Source organism: Epinephelus moara, chromosome 12, assembly GCF_006386435.1.
Source record: "Epinephelus moara isolate mb chromosome 12, YSFRI_EMoa_1.0, whole genome shotgun sequence".
Classification (NCBI taxonomy): Eukaryota; Metazoa; Chordata; class Actinopteri; order Perciformes; family Serranidae; genus Epinephelus; species Epinephelus moara.
The window spans coordinates 30,572,738-30,594,178 of NC_065517.1; the positions used below are offsets into that span (position 1 = coordinate 30,572,738).

The 21,441-nt window shown below is 40.3% G+C and overlaps 1 protein-coding gene across 1 annotated transcript in view; it reads right to left on the minus strand.

The window, feature by feature from the left end:
- Positions 1-21,441, minus strand: part of hbs1l (HBS1-like translational GTPase) — a 39,440-nt gene that overhangs the window by 2,943 nt on the left and 15,056 nt on the right. The window contains exons 5-16 of the mRNA XM_050058187.1: positions 15,421-15,529; positions 13,602-13,852; positions 11,696-11,861; positions 10,859-10,976; positions 6,558-6,704; positions 6,081-6,155; positions 5,829-5,946; positions 4,284-4,352; positions 4,074-4,178; positions 2,271-2,361; positions 2,054-2,162; positions 1,801-1,901 (exon numbers count right to left, since the gene is read on the minus strand). Of these exons, the coding sequence (XP_049914144.1) occupies positions 1,801-1,901; positions 2,054-2,162; positions 2,271-2,361; positions 4,074-4,178; positions 4,284-4,352; positions 5,829-5,946; positions 6,081-6,155; positions 6,558-6,704; positions 10,859-10,976; positions 11,696-11,861; positions 13,602-13,852; positions 15,421-15,529 (1,459 nt within the window). The remainder of the gene's footprint in view (positions 1-1,800; positions 1,902-2,053; positions 2,163-2,270; positions 2,362-4,073; positions 4,179-4,283; positions 4,353-5,828; positions 5,947-6,080; positions 6,156-6,557; positions 6,705-10,858; positions 10,977-11,695; positions 11,862-13,601; positions 13,853-15,420; positions 15,530-21,441) is intronic.

Below are 21,441 nucleotides of genomic sequence, written 5' to 3' on the forward strand. Positions count from 1 at the left end.
AATATTGACGACACCTGAGATGAAGGATGTCCTAAATAAATACAATTTAGCAGGTAAGACACAGAATAACACACCCACCTTACACTTTATTACAATTTTGTCAATTTCTTTTCCAGAAAGAGCTCGTTAGTGAAGTTAATGACAATAATAAGGGTGTTATAAAAAATGTGGTGACAGAGACGTGCTTGTTTTTCTTGAGAGGCCCCTATGTTTGAACAGTTGTTGTTTTATTGTGGATTTTTGTAATTGCTGCATTTTAAATGTGTTTTGATTGGCTGCCACCTCAGCCAGGTCTCTCTTGTAAAGAGATTTTTAATCTCAATGGGACTTCCTGGTTAAATTAAGGTTAAATTTAAAAAAAAAAAAAAAAAAAATTAAAAATTGAAATTTTTGAATTTGTTTAAAAAGCTGTCCAAAAGATGAAAAGCTTACTAACACTGTTCTGGAAATATTTTAACTGATATTTAACTCAGATCTCTTATCAAAGCAGACAGTATAGTCACTTTCATTCATTCCCCTTATTAAAACCTGCCAAAGTTAATTTTCTGTAAAATATTTAGGACATAAAAAATGGAACACTCTCAATCAGAACCAAGGTCAGTCCTTAGCAATATTTTTAAAATAAAAATAAAAAATTAAGATAATCCTAAAATTTGTACAGTCTTTGGTACTTTTTTATTGTGAGTTACTTATTTTATTCTATTTATAACTATTAAAAAAAAAAAAAAAAAATATTCAAAATTATACCAAGTTTAAGTTTCTTGTACTTGATGGTTATAATCAAAATTAAGAGACCCCTGATAAGCTTTAAAAGCAGGGGTGTCAAACTCATTTTAGTTCACGGGCCACATACAGGTCAATTTGATGTCAACCGAACCAGTGAAACCATCACATAATAAATAATCAGCATTATGTCTCAGTTTTTCCACATTCAAATTGTGTCTACTACTCACTTTCATGACATGTGCATTTTTTTCATAATCTTCCAATAAAGTGGAAACTATTGAAGGAGCAGGTTAAGTCATTCCTTCCATTACAAACCATTTGCAGTCAAGGTTTGTCAGTGCCTCAGCAGCAGGGTCCCACTAATTTTGTTTTAAGATAGAAGTCTGATACAGATTCTTTTGTACTGAAGCTGCTGGTTGACAATATTTTACACAACGTTCAATATCTTTAAATATGACCACAGTAAGTAATCATTGTTATTTTCAGAGAGCTGTGTTTTGCTCAGGGTGGAGAAGCCTCTGAAGCAGTATTTTACATTAAGTATCTATTCACTCTTTAAACCTAAAACTGAAACCTCTCTGATGCACCTTCACAAGTGCATCAACATCAGGTGTGCAAAGGCATCTATTGGGCCGGATTGGACCCTTTGGCGGGCCAGTTCTGGCCCCCGGGCCGTATGTTTGACACCCTGCTTTAAAGCTTTTGGCCTCCCTTTCATGTTCTGATATTCTTTACATTGTTTTTTGTTGGATGTTCTTTTTTATGTGCTACTAAAGAAACCAATCAATAAAAAAACAGATGTCAATGATCTCACAAGAATTTGATTTCCAGCATTTCATTTCTTTGATCTTCTATGTATCATATTTAATAACGCAGAAAGTACTAGGAAACACTTTTTGGGGAAAATTTTAACGTGTTGAAGATGACTTGATCAATCCCTTCGGTGCTGCTCTCAGTTTTTGATTTGGAAAGAATACCTACAGACAAACTCTTCATGATCTGAGTACACAGTAAAGACAACCCTGATGTGTTCCGTACATGTGTAATATAACACATAATACAGTGCTCACTCACTTTGGTTTCTTCTTGAGGACCTCACCGCTGCTCTTGTGTAGAACACTAATTAGTTTCCTAATGGTGGCCGGCTCGCTGACGGTTTGGTAATGCAGCAATACCTACACACACACAAACACACACACATACACGATGAACAAACACATTCATAGAGTGAAACAGAAACAGAGCTATAAGCCTGTACATCCAGCACACATATGAAAGTAACATTAAAAAAGCTGTTGGTAATATGACTGTGATGGCAGGCACTTACTGGGAAACCTTGTGTGACTGGGACTTCGATATTAAAGAGAAGGATTCTGGCTCTGAATCGAGTACACACTCGAATAGGCTCCTTGGGATCGCAGAACACACAGCCCACACTGGAAGAAAGCAGTTACCTCTAAATATATAGTCTGCACGACCCAAATATAAACATGACAGATATCACTACTAAATATTTTGAAAGCAAAACATGACATTGTGTTTACTTGATCTTGATGATGTCCATGCCTGTGACTGTGAGGCTGACGTGGTCTCCTGCCGCAGCCCAGTCCAGAGCCTCGTCATGTAGAGTTATACCTGCAGCACAAACAGACAGAGTGTAAGTCACCGAACCACCACAGGATGGCAGTGTTTATCACCACTCAGTCAACAAGCACACTCATTCAGAGACGCACAAAAAGGCGCACTCAGATGCAGGTGTGCTTGAAGCTGACGTGCAGTTCACTCAGAGTTATGAACGCCAGCACAGCTTAGTGAAGAATCCTGCCTGAGGAAGTGTCTTATAATCTGTGGTCCTGTATCCAGAGATGTTGCAGTGCCATTGATTGCTTCCTGACACCGATACTGTTGTGTAATGTAGACACTGCTGACAGCAAACATCACACCATTTACCGGAAATCAATGCTTCTTCATGGCTCTAGAACAATAGTTGCCAGTGGCCGCACAGGCTACTGTTTAATGCCCTGTCTACATGTATGTAAACAAATATATATTCCTCTACATTTGGCCTCTTGTCTACATGTTAACACAGCTTTAGGTCACTGACACAGACATTTTTCAAACGCCTTTTATGGTACAAAAATGTTTTAAACTCTGGTTATTTCATATCCATGTGGACATGTAAAACGGAGCGTTTGGGAGACGAGGACAACAACAGAAACAATAAAAACAGTGGACTAACTTCCTGGTTTATTCACATTTTGTTAGCACCACTTGGACGAATGACTACTTTACGTTTAAACTCAGTATTGCTGCGATTTCTTGGACGAACAGAGGCGTCTGCTGCTCCCAGTGTCATCTGGTCATCTCAGTGTCTGCAATTTTAAGTCTGCCAGAAAGTTTTGGATCATCAGCAGATGGTGGGAAAATTTCAAATGTGAGATTGTGTATGAGACAAAAGGATAGGCCCTGATTAGGTCTTTATCTCCTGCAACTGCCTGTTCCTTTAAAGGTGCAGTGTGTATGTCTGTATCTGTGTATGCATTCTTTGTTTTCTTTTGTTGTGCTGTAGAGCAGTTTGTGTTGTTAAAAAACATGTGAGATGTTGTCAATGAGGAGAGGAAAGGAAAACTTCCGCATGTCCAGATCTTTGAGTGAACTCCACCGTCCTAAAATGAAAAGGGGAATAAATAAATGGTGATGACATCTCCAGTTGGTGTTTTTAAAGGTGACGTTAGCATGTACACTTTACTACCTGTGTGTGAGGAGGGGAGAGTGCTGCAGACGTGTGTTTGCGTTTTAGTGAGATATTCTGTCAAACAAAGATGTCGACAGATTATGTTTATGTTTTTGTTTCTGTTTTAACTGAGAAGTATATAGGTGTGTATAGATGCAAAGGAGAACTGATTTCCAGGGAAACTGCTGTTTTATCCGCATGTGAAACTACTTTAAAGTGTATTCATAAATTCCGTGGTAAAGAATCAGTGCGTAGACTGGCTTATTCACTGATACCTGATCCAACATTTTAGGCAGCATGAGGCATTTCTGATACTGGTATCGGGATCAGAACAACTGTACCTGTATCCTTAGTTAATTTAAACATTTTTAATGAATTTGTATTGTACATGTGTGTGTTTTCAAGCATATTTAAAGCATACTATTATTTTAATCTTGTCCTGGATGCTGAAACAAGTAGCAACAATCTGTGGCAGAGACAGATTTGGTTTTTAAACTGCCCTTATAATTACCAAGGGAGGAATTTGTGTGCCTTTTTTATTGCTATATATGAGGAAAATGCTCTGTAGGAATCCAACGTGAAAGGTAAAATACCAAAGTCAGCGCGTGTGTACCTTTGACAGTGCAGGTTTCATTGGGAGGCATCGCCAGTATTCTGTCTCCAGTCTGAATGTAACCAGCCTCGATCTTCCCTGTAACACAGAAGCCTGAACCCTGGTCTGGGAAGAGAAAATGCAACATCAGCTTAAATTCACAAAAAAAGAGAAATGAAAAAGGACATGGACAAAATCACCTTCACTGTGAGTATGCGTCAGTGACGTTACCTTTGAACACATCGGAAACGCAGAGTCTGAACGGTTTGTCTACAGATCTCTGTGGGGCTTTGAGGGCATCTTTAGAGAGAGAGAAAACAAAAGCAGACAAAAAAGGGAAGTAAACACTGAGGTACAGAACGTCCAGAAAATATTACGAAAAAGCCTGGTGACCGGAGGTGGTGAATAATTTTTACTGGTACTGGATGACTGATGCTATAGTCGCCATACTGTCCTGTAGTCCACACAAAACACACATGAATTACAGTTACAATGTGGGAAATCCTTGTGAAGTCTGTATGCAATACTCCAAAGAACCTATTAATCATTTCCATTTGCAGGATTACGCACACCACTCCAGCAGCATAATCACCTCCATCATCTTGTACACTCGGCATATTGCTGAGACTACAGTTTTGGTAAAGATATGGCTACATATGCTACTTCCTGTGCAGCTCAAGATAACTTACTCGAGATAATCCACAGACCTTGTTGTGAGCAGTTTCATGTAGGGACTACATTCTGTATGTCAAATTACACCCACGAACCATATCACCGCAGAAGGAAGAGTGCATCTACTCATGGACAAGAGTTTCATGCTCCTGACAGCGCGAGATGTAAACATTAATGTCGTCCTCCTCGTCTGAGCTGTAACGTTAGCTAGCTCAGAGGTGCTAGGAGAGCAAGCAGTAGATGCTTCATTCTGCGTGGTAATACAGTTAGTGGGTGTAGTTCAATGGAAAGAAAATAGTTCCTACATGAAACTGCTCACAACAAGCTCTGTGGATTATCTTGAAAAACCAGGTCATTTCTGGAAAGAGACATTGCTGTTGAGTTTCTCAAATGTATTTATTTGCCGCTTTGAGCACCACAAGCTGAGTGCTATCTAGTTCCATTATACTGTAGAGAAGGCAGACATCTCTATGGCTGATATCTCCAACACTCTGCAACTCACACCAAAACAATCTAGTCTTACAAATGGCACTACAGCTAAGAGGATAAATATGTAGTTTTGTCCTTTTAAGGTGATCTCTGTGACTGATAAAACTACAAAGGTTTCAGGGCCACTTCTACAGCCTATGGGAGGAATATATGATGCTCAATAGATCTGGTTAGACAGGCGACTTTATCACTTTAAAACCACTGAAAGAAAAGTTATTGGCAGCGTTTCCTTTTGATGCAAATTAACGTGTTCTAAGAACTCTCTTGAATCGAGAGATCACTTGCAAGCAGCAGCCACCTCTCATGAAAACCCTGAAGACACTTAAGTTTTTCACTTGATTTAATTCATTCTATTGTTAGACTGATTTCTGAAGTTACAGAAGCCTTTTAATATTCAATACTAGTCTATATTACTACAGATGTGCATTTGATGCAATGCAATCAACTTGCACAAAGACCTAAAAATGCTGGTTTATGCATTTGCAAGCAACCCATGATGAAAAGGGGCAGAGATGCAGCTTGTGCTTGCATATTTTTTTCACTTTTCCCCAGAAAGACCTCAGTCTAAGTGTCAAAACGCTCCAGGCAGCTTGCAGCACTGCCAGTGTGCATTACCAATCTGCTCCAGCAGGCTGGGACCGGAGTACCAAGAGGTGAGTTCTGACACAGAGCTCCTGGTTGTGAGGTTCTCTCCTGACAAGCCGCTGCTGGGGATGTAGAAAACATCAGACTCCTGGAGAAAAAAACAAACAAACCAAAAAAAAAAAAAAACACTGGATCAAACAAAAGGAAAGCTGGGAAACACTTCTTTTTAATCAAATATATAAAAGGACAAGATAGTGATAAAGAGATGTCAAGCAAACTCACCTTGAATCCTGCCTGCTTGAGAAACTGGCCAAGTTTGGAAACAATCTCTTTGAAACGCACTTGTTGCCAGTTTACCTGATTGGTAAAAGGAAAAAGAAAAATACACACACAGAAAGTTTCCCCTTCAGCACGGCTTTGATATGGAAATGTGTCAGCCAACATGCCAGTGACTATAGGAAACTATAACACAAAAATTCAATCACACGGTTCCCTGAAGCCTTTTCCTCTCCTGACAGAAATGTTTGCAGGTTTTTACATCTTGAACTTTCAGAAACAGGGTCAAATGTACGCAGAGCAAAATCAGTGAATCATCAAGCTTTCACAGAATATATCTGAAGTGTGTTTGTGAGGCTCATTTGTTTCATTTTCTTACAGATTTTCTCTCAAAAAAGTCACAACAAATCACCAATATATCATATATCATATCACCCCTTAAAACATCCCCACTATGTGTCAGTAAAGTGTAGCAGGTCTGACCTGGTCCATCTTGTTGACAGCCACAGCCAGCTGAGTGACGCCAAGCGAGCGCACCAACAAGGCATGCTCTCTGGTCTGACCTCCCGCCTCAAAGCCTGCCTCGAACTCTCCTCGGCTGGCATCCACCACGAGCACCGCCACGTCGGCCTGGAGAGAGCACCGAGGGGAAAGATAAGAACCGCGTGCATCTGTTCCCGCTGAGGCAGACGTGAGCGTTAAAATCACACAAACTCAGCTCAGTAGGTGAAATGTTTTAACACATAATGTACATGACAAATCAGACAGCTTCTAATCATCAGATGAGAAACTTCAATGTCTTATGCATAGACGCTAATATGGGAATATGAAATAAAACTGTAGTTTAAGCTTCACTATGACACAAGACACACACTGCTCATGTCCCAATAAAATTCTTACATATATTGGAACAATCATGCATTTAACCTTAAAGGGTAACTAATGTATTTTTCGACCTGGACCCTAATTTCCTGTGTGTTTGTGTCTATGTGACAAATAGGAACAACAGCTTTTTAAACTGGTCCAATATTAATCAAGAGGGCTGTATCCAACAGCAACATAACAGGTTGCAATGTAACGTTAAGGGGCAATTATGCACCATCAATTTACGTCGACTAAAAGTGGGTGTTTTTGCCACTGGCAGGCTCAGATTGTTTTTGTAAGTGTCTGACAAGATTATGGAAAGGATCCCTACAGAGATAGACCTTTAGCTAAAGAGTAAGATCCTTTTTGTTTAACCGGAAACAGGCCCGACATTGCTATCGCCAATTCCACCAGACTCCATTTAAAAAACAGTAATTTTAGCGTGTAAAGAGTCCGCATATTTTCACACCTAACTGGGTTAATTGGGGGTTTATTTCAACCAAACCACAGTTGCCGATTGTTGGAGCAGTGGAAAAACGAACCAGACGGCTGTTGTGAGTTTTATTTTGTTACTGTTGACTGTAAATGAAGTGTGTTCTACTACGACAAAATTACTGTTTTTTTGAATGGAGTCTGGTGCCGTTGGTGACAGTGATTTCGGGGCTGTTTATGGATACACAAAAATGATCTTACTCTTTTACAAAAAGGTCTATCTCTGTAGGGATCCTTTCCATAATGTTGCCAGGAACTTATAATAACAATATGAGCCTGTCAGTGGCAAAACCAGGAACATTTAATGGATGTAAATGCTCTGAGTGGTTACACTGCAGCCTGTTTTGGGCTCAATAATGAACCAATTTCAAACATGCTGTTCACTGTAATCACTTTAACACAAACACATAAGAAAAAATAGTGTCAATGTTGAAAAAATTCCCCTTTAGGTAAAATTTTCAAAAACATAATAATTTTCATTCAACAACTCAGTCTAGAAGGAGATGACAGTTGACCCCATTTGTTGCTTTTCCTCAATGACAGATATTTTCACATGTAAAAAGCAAAATACAGTCAAAATCATCACACAAACAGTAATTTAGAATTACTGCTTTACTCTTTAAATGACTGATTTATTTAACGGGGTTAACAACAGGCTGAGAGATAAAATCTTGAGCCTCAGAATACGTGACAGACAGGCGGCTTCATTTGCCTGCAGCAGAAACACCTTAGTCACTACACGATGAGGCTGAACGTGAGGACAGTCATATGGTAAAAAGAGAAATTACATTAGTGTCTCAAAACAGAGACAGACGAGCACACCCATGCCTGCAAAAACACCTTGTCACACCAACACCCAAAACCACGAAAGTTATTTCAAATCATGCTGACGGGTGGGGCGAGCCGAGAGTGTATCACAGCAGGGGAAAGGAACTAGTATGATCGAGAAGAGGTCCGTTAAATTACAAAGATGTTAAGTTTCACGTTGACACAAAATGTGATCATCTGCAATGGTTTAATGAGGCTAACTGATATATTCAGACATACTGCAGGAATCTTAATATTCTGTGTACTGATTGTAGACATGTGAGAGGCACAAAATCTAATTATTAATTATAGATAAATCAAAATGTGAAGGATGATTTTATCTTTACCCTCTCCTACACTACAGTTAATTTTCTGTATTTTTTTTTTTTACCATTATTTTGAACAGGAAGTCCCAGTCAAATCGAAAATCTCTTCTACTAGAGGACCTGGTAAAGTCAGCAGTTGTGCAAATACAACAAATACGACATGATATACCAAGTTTACAACAAAACAGAAGAACACCTATTCAACATAGTGGCCTCTCAATAAAACAAATTCATCAATGGATATAAAAGCTTCTCATTTTAAATCTTAGGTCATGCCCAATGTGCACAGTAGGAAAACACAGAGTTGCTGGTCGCTACCAGAGCTGAGACAGAAGAACAGAAAGGGTGCGCATACGTTTTCTTTTTACGTTTAGTAGGCACTGCAGCTGCCCTTAAAAAGTTGGGATATAACCGGGATATACTACTTCCTCATAATATTAGGCCCTGAGCGTTGACCCTCTTACTCATACATCCGTTACCATAGAGATAAAACAAAATGCCATTTACCGAGCTCGCCAGAGACGGAGGTCAACCTGGGAGCTCTGCTGTTGTTACTTTGCAATAACTGCATACATTGTAGATTCTAACATATTAAATTCATGATAGTATGCAGTTCTCTGTAATTGTTATTTAATACTTACGCCCATTTTTGTTGGTTACATCTATGATTTTATTGTTCAATTAAACAAATAATACTCCTATTATTACTAATCGACTGGTCATCAGTCACTTGTACACGTTGTCACGCGTTCTGACAACCGTCAAACAGCTGCCAAACTGTCATCTGTCTGCGGCTGAGTCAATGTGACAAATCATCCGCTGTGCAGAGGATTGTGGGTCAGAATAGCCAGAAAACATGCTGGCTTGCAAAGTGAAAAATGTGACCGGATGCAGGAGAACATCCTGATATTTTTGGCATACTGCATTAGACACAGTATGTACTGGTACATACTGAATCTTTTTCTGGCGTACGATATAGTATGGTAGTATGGGGATTGGAACACACAGAAAGAGGTCATCTGTAAGTCTACCAGTGCTGTTGTCTCAAAATGGTCAACTCACCAAATCATAAAGAATGTACTGGTAATGAAACATAGAGATGAATGGCTAACTGAACTGAGGCTCAGGTAAATGGAGGAGGCTGCATGTTATACTTATTATTCACCTGTTTTATACATTTTCTCTGCCACTTTGCTCAGGAATATTGGCATAACTGGCACATCAGTTTTACATCAGCATTACATACATGCACCTTGGTATGGAGAGTATGGAACTGTATATACATGTAGCTTTCTAATTTTGATTTATTTGTATTTTCTTTTTCTGTATCCTGTTTTTGTGTTATCGTAACAGTTGAATTAAAGGTCCAGTGTGAGGGATTTAGGGGGATGTATTGGCAGAAATGGGATACAATATAATAGGTATGTTTTCTTTTGTGTATAATCACCTGAAAATAAGAATTGTTGTGTTTTTGTTACCTAAGAATGAGCCATTTATATCTACATAGGGAGCAGGTCCTCATCCACGTTGCACTGCCATGTTTCTACAGTAGCCCAGAATGGACAAACCAGACATTGGCTCTAGATAGGGCCATTCACATACTCGTAGTTTGCAGCCCCTCCACGTCGAGCCGAACAGCGTCGTAAACACTCTGAATTCTAACGTGAAACTGCTTTATTCAGTGTTTGTGCTGGTTTAAATCACCAGGTTTGCTTGTTTTGGAAACATATAGAACTCTGTGGATGATTCTGCTCCTGCTAAAAACCTCCTCAATGTCTATATCGTCAGTGATCAGAGAAAAAGCTGAGTACACATTAGAATGTGCTGGGTTAGCAGCACGTCTCCAGCGTGCCAAACAGCATCAGAGAAACACTGACTTGTAAAGTGAAACTACTTATTCAGTGTTTTACTGGTTTTAATCATCAGGTCCATTTGTTTTAGAGACAAAGAGACCTCTGTGGATAATTTGGCTCCCGGTAAAACCTCTTGAACAATGAATACTGAGGGAATCCTAACCGGGAGTTCATGCTTGGCACATCGGAGAAGTGTCAGCTGGTTACTATCTGCAGTCCTCACCACTAGATGCCACTTAATCTTACACACTGCTCCTTTAAGGTAAAATAAAATGTGAAATTCAAAGATTGGTTATGTTTTTAAAAAACATCTTTTGTCTTAATCTTGAATGAGCTGGTCCTGTAACACCAACATCAGGAGGTCTACACTAAGAGATCTCTGAGTCACTGTGTTGGTGTCTTTGCACTGTGCAGGTTGCTTGGATACTTTAACACGGTATACCTGTGCAGCTCCTGTGATCATGTTGGGGATGAAGTCTTTGTGTCCCGGCGCGTCCATCAGAGTCACCACCTTCGAGTTGGTCTCAAACTTGGTCATGCCCACATCCATGGTCACACCTCTGCAGCAAACACAAACATACAAGGAGAATTTTTACAACCATGTGACCCAGTAAAAATGCATCTGTAATGTGCACAATCATTTGTGTAAAAGCAAAACAATTCATGGGCGTGGATGTTTTGCTGAGTGGCGGACTTCCTCGTAAGGTAATCTAGATATAAAGGCTCAGTCAATTTCAGTTCAGCTGCAACGTCTCCTAGAGGGCGAGGCTCTCTCTGTCTTACAGTCAGATGCTGTAGGTATTACGCAATCGCTTCTGAAGTTACTGATAAGTGAATACGGATTCCCACCCAAGTCACTTTCTGTTTCTGATCTATTTCGCTTCCGTTTCACTCTGGTAACAACAACAGAAATGACAAATGGAAACATATTTTACGTGTTAAAAAGCGCACAATCGATTATAATGTTTTTCAGCAGCAAAACTCGACCCAACTAATTTAAGCAAGATTTGGTCCTGCTCATGAGGAGGCTATAATTTCCAGATCACACCCAGGACAATATTATGTTGAGTAACGATCACTAGCACCAGGAATTTGGGAAAAAAAAAAAGTCTGACTGTGAAAATTAGCTCATTATCAGACGAAGCACACAACAGGAAGACACTGCAGGCTACGTTAAGCGTCCATGTGGAACCAATCCTGACCTCTGCTCTTAATGTGTACCAGATAACAGAGGATTTTCCTGCCTGTGCATCTGTATGTGGTTGGTTTCAAAATGTACCTGTCCCTCTCCTCCCCAGTTTCATCCAGGACCCATGCATAGGCGAAGGAGGCCTTTCCCGCCTTCTTTGATTCCTGCTCATACTTGTGCATGGTGCGCTTGTTGACGTTGCCCAGCAGGTACAGCAGGTGGCCCATCAGTGTGCTTTTACCTGCATCTACGTGACCTGCAGAGAAGAATAACGCACCGAGGAGTTAAGGATGTAGAGAGACAGAAAGGAGCTTAGAGGGTGGGGAGTGATAGAAAACACCAGGGAGGGATGTAGCAAAGGGTGGGGACAGAGGAAGAATGTAACAGCGGTGATAAGACAGGTAGGGGAACGGAGGAGATAAGATACTGCAAAGGGAAGCTGCAGATGGGAGAAGGAAAGAGGCAGCATTGCGCAAGTGGAGGGCCATAGACAGAAATGGGAAGAAGGATGGAGGGGGGGGGGGGGGCGACCGTGGTAAAACGAAAGGTTTCGCAGGCTGTGAGAAACTAGAATCATCTGCGCTTCTGAAACTACCAAGTCACTCTTTCTGGTGTAACTGAGAATGAGAAAACATGATTGAGCAACTGCACTGGTCTGCACTTCGACTCATTTGCTGGTTTTAAACTTAGACTTGTGCATAAAAGAGACAGACTGAAGATTAATAGTGACTGACCAGAAACAATCGAATCAGAAACGGCAGAATCTGTTTGAGGAACAAACTGGGTACATTTACAAATTCAAGAATGTGGTGGAAAAACTCAGACTGTTTTTTTTTTATATAAACAGCTATGTTGCAATGTGTGGACATTTTAATGTGGATCTATCGCATACCACGCTGAAAAAAAAAAAGTTTTTAGAAGAAGAAAAACTGTTAAAGAAAAAATTAACCTCCAAAACTGAAACTGTATTTCTGAAAGTGTAAATTTCCTCCGTTTTAGTTTCAAGCTGTAGTTTGCAAAGCTTCAAAAACAGTTACAGTAGCACTCTACATTTCTTAATAAGTCAAGCATTACTTTGTGTATTTTACTATACTGTAAATCAATGTGTGCACTGTAGGATGGTAAGCAAGTCACAAACTGTTGAATGAGGATGGAAGACAGAAGTGAGCATCATTTATTTCAGTCTTGTTTGTGCAAAATTAACTTCTTCTCCCATGTTATTGTGCTACTAAAGCAATACTTCACCCCCTAAATGATCACTTGTTTATCAATTATTCACCTCGTGTTACACTGATTCGTAAAGAAAATTTTGTTTTCATACGCCTCTGGTGAACGAAGAATCCAAAAACAGAGAAAATGCTTGATGAATTAAAGCCAAAGGGGTCCACGCTCAACAACAGTAAAAGTTTATCGAAACATTCAACATTATTTATCCAATTTATCCAGTCATCTGCTCAGTACTTCCCAAAAAGACAGCCCCTTCTGACAGGGAACTGAGCGAAAAGTGAACTGTATCTACACTCTCTTCAAAGCCAGACTCCATTGACAAAAACAGTAATTTTACATCGCTGAACACAGAAGCTGCTGGTCTACCACTGCCTCGATCAGGTAGCTTGTTGGTGTCATTGGTGAATCCTAACTCACCCTTTAAACACCAAAGTCACACAGTAACACAAACTAACTAACTGACTGAGGCAGTGGTAGACCAGCAGCTCCTGTGTTCAGCGAGGTAAAATTGCTGTTTTTGTCAATGGACTCTGGCTTTGAAGAGAGCATAGATAAGTTTCACTTAATGTTCAGTTCCCCGTCTGATAGGGCTGTCTGTTTGGGAAGTACTGAGTGTATGACTGTTTGTAAACTGATGACTGTAAGCTGGAAGCATACAAGAAAAACACATTTTTCTTCCCGAATTCAAATGGTCATCTAGGAAATGAGGTATTCCTTTTACTGAAGTAAAACTTAAAGTCATGAGTTGTTTTATGTATTTCCTTCCTACCTATAACCACCAGATTTAGCAGAGTTTTGCCACCCTGCCTCTTCTCCAGTTCAGCCTTGATATTGATCGACTGCCGAGCCTTTCCGGAGGAGCGGCCTGGGGTGGGAGCTGTGGGGGGCTCGTCTCCATTTGACCCTTTCGATGGAGTCTCAGGACGCTTGGGCGTGGACTCTGAAGCAGGGGGAGCAGTGGCGTTTTCAGGGCTGGCGCCTCGGCGTGCAGAAGGGGTGACGACGCCGTTCTCCCCTGCGCTGAGGAGAGAATGTGGACGAGTTTAATTGTGGGGAAACAGATAATTATGCCGACATGATTAGTTGCTCTGAGGTATTCCTACACAAGATAGTAGCTTAGTTTCAGGTTCACAACTTATCCAAATGTATAATCCTAACTGATTTTCATTACAAATAAATCTACTATTTTGCTAAAGGCTAAATGATTTCCAATGTAAATAGAGGAAGGAAACTTATCACAGCCTGAAGGGTAACTTTGATATTTTTTAACCTGGACCCTATTGTCCCATGTTTTTGTGTCTATGTGACTAACAGAGACTATTCCGGAATAGGTTCAGTATTGAGGAGTAGAGCTCTCATTGGGCCCAAAAATTAGTTCAATAGTCTGTCGTCTCGTGCACGACAGGTTCAGCAGAGCGGGCTGCACCCCTCTGTGCTTCTCTTGCACAGCGATCAACGGTGATGCAGCACGCAGATGATTACCGCTCTTCGTGACATGTTAATGCACATCTCTCCCACTGCCAACCATGTCACCTTGCAGCCCCTCTTTCTCCCCGTCTTGTTTTCTGTCCTTCTCTGGCATGCACGCTCTCTCGACATCCCCGGTTCTTTACTATATTGCTCCGCTGTCACGTCACTTTCCTGCTCTGTCGCAGTCCCCCTTCACTCTCTTTCCCTCTTGATTCAGTCCAATAAAAAAAAACTGCTGGATTGGCAAGAACTCAACCCAATTCAAGTCACAGGCAATAATGACAAATTACACCCCAACCTAGCCAGAACCCAGCGGGTCGGGCCGGGCCTGGGTCGAGCTGTCAGTGGTAACCACTCTGAGCATGCTCGCACCATCAAGATACGTCCACTAAAAGTGCTTGTTTTTGACACTGAAAGACTCAGATTGTTGTTTTAAAAGTCTGACAACATTATGGAAAGGATCCCTACAGAGATAGACCTTTTTGTGAAAGAGTAAGATCTTTTTTGTTTAACCAGAAACAGCCCGCTATCGCCAAACCCACCAGACCACATTTAAAGAAACAGTAATTTAAGCGTGTATATCGTCAGCATATTTTCCCAACTAACTGGGTGAATTGAGGGTTTATTTCAACCAAACCAGTCTGTGAGTGTTGGAACAGTGGAGAGACGAACCAAGACAGCTTTTGTGAGTTTTATTTTGTTTCTGACAACTTTGAATGACATGTGTTATACAATGATAAAAATGACTGTTAAAATTAAATGGAGTCTGGTGAGTTTGACGACAGCAATTTCGGGGCTGTTTATGGAAAAACAATCTTACTCTTTATCAGTATGTTCTGTCTCTGAGGGGATCCTTCCCATAATGTTGTCAGACACTTAGAAAATAATCTGAGCCTGTCAGTGGCAAAAACAAGCACTTTTATAGGAAGTAAATTAACAATGCACAAGTACGTCTATTTGTTCCGTTTGAGCCTGTTTGGCTGCTGCCGGCTGTTGTTTCCGTTTGTCACTTAGACACAAAAACATGGGGAAAAGAATCCACGGTAAAAATACCAAAATTCCGCTTTTAATGTTTTGTACCGTTTCATAAAAACAGTGTGTGCTTGTGTGTTAGGTACCTGGGAACGTCAAAGCCCATGGTCTGCTTCTTGCCAGAGACGGTCATGCGGGCCACTTTGGGTACCACTTCAGAGTCCAGTTTATTCTGAGGCACATCTCTGATTTTAGCTGCAGGGAACAGAGGAACAAAACTGTACACTTGCTCACAAACAAAGGCAATTATGACTCACTGTGGCCAGTACCTGTGACGTGGAAGAAATTACAATTTTTCCCTATTTAAAAAGGGCAAAGAAGTGACCTTCAGTGCATGATAAATGGCTTGTGTGTTTTGGCAAACAGTTGCTACAGTACTATCTTCCATAACAACCAGGATGAGACTGACAGTTTCTCCTGCTAGATTTTTCAGATGTCACTGACCCTCAGTTAAAACCATCATCGCATTAAGTTCATCTAGATGTACGACTTTCAGAAGTCATTTCATAGTTGACAGTGTAACAGCCCCAGTCTACAGATTTGACATACATGAGATCTGATCTTTCAGTTTCTGCCTTTCAAGCTCTGCGACAGATTTATTATACTTTAGTATTTTTCACTAGTTGTTTTTTTATTCGTTTCAGTAAGTTTCCAGAGTGGGCCTGTGTTTCAGTTCAGTTTTTATTGTTTAAAAATATTAAGTTTAGTGTTTACTGGTTTCAGAATTAGTTTATGTTTTTCTATAACAGAGGGGTCGTTGTCAGGGTCAAGATTTCAAACATTCACAGTGGGTATTGCAATACAAACAACACACTGTGTAGGCAACTGACACATAGTCATGAAGGCATCCCAGTCTCAATAAGCACATGCGCCGATGCCTCCTCGTGCTTGTTGTATTGTCAGATTTGACTTTGATTTTTAGAAATCTACTTGTCCACATACAAATTATTTTATTTCTTTGCAGTTATCATGTAACAAAAACAGGTTAAATCCACCTTGCTCTCAAACTTGAGGCAACTGCACAACACATACTTGCAGTTTCACCTACATCTTTTAACGCCACCCCACTAAACTCATGTTCCAGGGGCATTAAAACACTCACTTGCACTTCAGCTTATAAATTTTGTCTTTACCTGCCACCATTTTCTCACAAGTTCCCTACCAGTGCTGTGCATGTGCGACTCAAAACAGTGATGACAAGAAAGTGTAATGGCTCACTCCTTATCTACTTTCACCATCAGCTCCAGAAAAAAATGTGTTAAATTGTTTTGTGCAAACTGGGTGGGTTACTAGATTTACAAGCCCAATGTGGCATTTTATTCGCCCTGGGAAATCAGGCGACCCTTATTGTTGAGCCTTGCTAAAAGTAAAGATATTCCCTGTATATTTAAGTTTAGTTTCCGATTTTTTATTGTTTTTTTTCCTTCTAAAATCAGTTAACTCAAATGTTTTACACCTAGTTTCGTTTTTTTAGTTTTAGTTAACTACGATAACCTTGCTCTGAGAGTAGAGTCACTGATTAACAGTGATTATGCATCATCAGATTCATTTAAGTCTGATGTGTTTTTTCCAACACATTTTTTAAAACCTGCAGTAAAATACATGGCAACACTGTACCACCAAGAGAGCTCATTCAGCACTGTACACCACTGTGGTATTAAGAGGATTGTGCAATAATGTACATTTAATGACTGTTTTCCTTGTAATTGCCGTGTGCCTTACTGGCACAGATCACTTCTATTCTAGAGTTTGAGCATGAGAGGCAACCACTTGCACTCTGAGCCTCCATCTATCTGACTGCTAGTTCATATTTTCTGCAGCAGTGAGACATGCTGAGGTCATTGCTTTGTCATCCCAGTCCCAAATGGCCACCGGTCCCAGTCATATCAACCTCCTACTGATTCATTTAGACTGGGCTGCACAGCCAAACCTGCTGCACCCTGTGTGCGTCTGTGTGTGCATGTGTGTGGCAGTGACATCCTGGTTCAGAGAGGGTTAATTTCAGAAGTGGCCGTTGCCTCCCGTCTCCACGTAAAGAGAGCAGTGTGACGGAGCATTTCGCAGAATGAATCTTGTGAAAAGGTGTCGCTTCAGCAAAGTGCAGGGCTGGAGGTGAGTGTTTGTGTTATCACACATAACGGATTTAAACAAAAGTGCATTAAGAGACACCCACAACGCACAGATACCCAAAAATGGTTAATTTGGTACAACTTGAAAAAGTGATGTTGGTCATAAGATGTTGCTTTCCCTTTATATTTTTGGTTATCATCAAAAAGTTTCAGTCCTAAACCCTTTATCAAGACTGAAAAACACACTGCTCTGCTCTATCCTCTTTTTATCTTTGTCTTAAAAGACTCAAGTTTACTAAAAGAAATGTCTTTATCTTACAGCTTTGGTTTCGCATGTATATTATAAATCACTTTAATCCTCTGTGTGCTCCTTTAGGCTTCATGCAGTTTATTCATCATAAAAAAATACCCTGGGGGAAAATGAGAGTAAAAAGGAGGTGTGATTCAACAGAATTATTAATGGACTTTCTCTCACCAAGCATTCTCTGAATGACTGGCTCTGCATTGGAGAAAAAGTCCCTGTCGTTCTGAAACACTGATACACAAGTGAGGCAGCTCACTGCAACCTGCAGTCTTTTCTTTTCTGTATAAAGAAAAGGCAATTATGTGCTGCTTGTTACCACATACTGATCCTTATCTATTTAAAATTTGGGAAAAAAAGGACAAGCTGCAAAGATATTCTCACGCATAAAGGTTGCAACTTATTAAAACCGCAAGCTTAGCATAAAAGAACGATGGTGGGTGAATGTACTCCTACACCTGCACTTGTAATTGATGCACTTATTCAGAAAAGCACCAAATTTTTTTGAATGTATGGATACATGTGTGTGGACTGATATGTATAGTTTTTATAGTTTTCATTATGTAAAATCATGCCCAGATATATTTCATACTTTTCTCTATGTAAATTCTGCATCTACTCAGTTGTTATCTGTGAGCCCCAACACTGATAATCTCAGCACCATTACTGTGTTATCTGTCCTGCAGCGAGCAGCAACATGAGATGGAAAAAGTCCTCTCTGGGGAATTTCGGTTCTTCCTGCAGCTGGGGGCTTTTAATGTCCCTGCTGCGGTGACGTGGAGGTTTCTACCACCTGTGTCAAACAGGACACCAGACGGCTTGAAATTCACTTATACGGAACATCAGCTGTGAACAAATGATCTCATTAGATCACATTACATGAAATAAGATCACTGGGATCAGGTAATTAAACCTTCACCTCACCTTATGTACACTTTGGAGATAAACCACAAATTAAAAACCAGAGGCAGAAGAAGTGTTCTGATCTTTTACTGAAGTACTAAAGGCACATTGTGAAAATGAAACTACAAGTTATAGAGCTGCTTTCAAAATCTTAAGTAAAAGTATTTAAGTATTATCAGCAAAATGTAATTACAGTATGGAAAGTCAAGGTACTAACTGTGTAGTAAAATGTTCCCCGTCAGTGTTTTACTATTATATATATGATATTTTTGCATCAATATTACAGCTGCATTAATGTGTTTGTTGCATTTTACTGCTGTAGATGTTTAAAGGGATAGTTCAGATCTTTTAAAGTGGGGTTATATGAGGTATTAATTTATATTCAGTGTATTACATAGAGCAGATGTCTGTCAGTATGCCCCCACTTTGGAGAAGCAGGCAGAAGTACCACCACGAAAGCGGAGCAATGTACTGCTGTAGTCAGGGGGCAGCGACAAAACATATTTTAGCCACCTTAAAAAAAAAAAAAAAATCAATAAGAGTACGCTATATTGAGAATATTAAGAATATTTTCACGGCTTTACCTTGACTTTAACGGCTTCAGTTCTCCCAGCCACCAGACTCCATTTACAAAAACGTCATCGTCATTTTAGTTCCCTGAATGCAGGAGCTGCTGGTCTGTTTGTTTGTGTCATTGTGTGACTTTGGCGAATCCAAATTAATCCCTTAAAATGCCAAAGTCACACAATAACACAAACAGACTGACTGATCACAGCAGCAGTAGACCAGCAGCTCCTGTGTGTTGAGCAATGTTAAATCACTGTTTTTCTTAATGGAATCTGGCTTTGCTATAAGGACTTCAGTTCCTGGTCAGAAATCATTGTTTGATGGCAAGGTAAAGCCACAAACCAGTGGGTCAAGGTCCAAAAGTGACTCTAAAATGTGTCAAGATTGTAATAAGCACTGTTTATTTTTAACTGCAGCGAATTTCTGGCATTTCCTGCTGTAGAGTGAGTGACAAACGGATAGATACCTCGATGGCATGGCCAAATGAAAGAATGACGCTGAATGTATTAAACTGTGTGGACCCTGAACTAATGACTAAGGAGAAATCTGGAGCCCATGGCTGGACCAGTTGGGAACCACTGATCTAAATATACCATACAGTTAAACCGATGTTGTTTTTCAGTGGCTAAAATACATTTTATCGCTGACCCCTCTACAGCAGTACATTGTTTAGCATCTGTGACGGTGCTCCTTGCTTCCTCAAATCTGGGGGTGTGCCTATATGAAAAGATACAAACTACCCTCATCACATTGTGCTAATCCCTACTCCTTTATATACTGTAAATTTTCTCCCAGGGGAGCATGCCCACGGACCCCTGTAGAGGGTTCCGACACCCCCCTGTAGTCTCTAAAAATTCTGTGGGAAACACTGTATGGATATTTGTGGTTTCCACTGGACAGGAGGGGATGAAGAAGAACTGTAATCTGACAGTAACTAAAGCTTTTTACTTTACTTAGCGCAATAAAAAATACTGTGGGATGCAGTGAAGTGGAAGTATAAAGTTGCATAAACTAGAAATACTTCTAAAGCACAAGCACCTCAAATTTGCTCGAGTAGAAGTACTTGATCACGTTCTACCACTGATAAACAAAGCGCCTACACACAAACCCATGATAATTAAGTACCTCAAGGTTGTTTATTTTAGATCTTCACCGCTATATTTCAACTTAGCGTGAAAACGACAGGCGCACCCTAAACAACTACCCCAAGGTCTTAAGTGATATATAACCCCCTTTCTAAGTACCCGACATCTTCCTCTGTCAAAACAGTTTAATACCTTTGCAAACAACTGACTTGGCAGATACTTTTTTTGGGGCTGGCCTGGGGGCAGCATTAAGGAGGGCGGCCTGAGAACGACTATACAGCGCAATCAGCTTCTGAGGCTCCGAGCAGGATCTCTTTACACTGTTTGGACTGGCAGGTAAACAGTTGGTGTCCTCCCATCCAGGATTTATCTGGTATAGGGGACCCTTGCAGTGACTAAAGAGTGAGTGAGTCATCTGTACACCTTGGCCTGAGGGCCCAACTGAGCACAGGAACAAGAGGAGTCCGCCCAGGATATGCAAATATCAACCCTCCCCCCCGAGTCCAAAAACACACACATGTATGAAAGGCAAAAGTGAAATGACAAGGGCTCTGGTTGAAAGAGAAGGTAGTGGGGTGACTGATTGCCTCGCAGGGGCAAGGTGGTTACACAACAGAGAGATAAGGATAGATAGAGAGAAATCTACTTAGATACGAAACCTTTTAAAGCCATAACACTTTCCCCTAAAATATTTAATAAACAAATGACTTTGATTTTCATCACAATAAAAATTTTAATTCTGTAAAGAAATTTTGATGATGAGGGCCCCGACCACTTGAGGCCGCTAAAGGCTACAAAAGACAAGAATAATGTTCAGCTTGACTCAAATCTTCACAGGCCTACTGTGGGGGGGAAGTTAAGGGGAAAATAAGGGGAAAAACATTTTAACTGACTCAAGCACTGACCTGGCCCAACATGATTGCATAAAACAGAGCTAACACAGATTAGCTTTGTCTGACTCTGGCTGAGGAATCTTCAGCAAAGTCTGATCTTAAAGTCTTACATAAGGTGATTTCCACCAGTGAGGATAAGGGGAAGTCACCTTGCATGGTATATGTTTGGATACAAAACCTTCATTATGGCACTCCCTTGTACATAGCATCAATTTAGATTAATGGATATACCAATGAACCAAATTAAGGGTTAAATTTCATTCAAGTTCAAGAGAAAAAATTGCTAAAG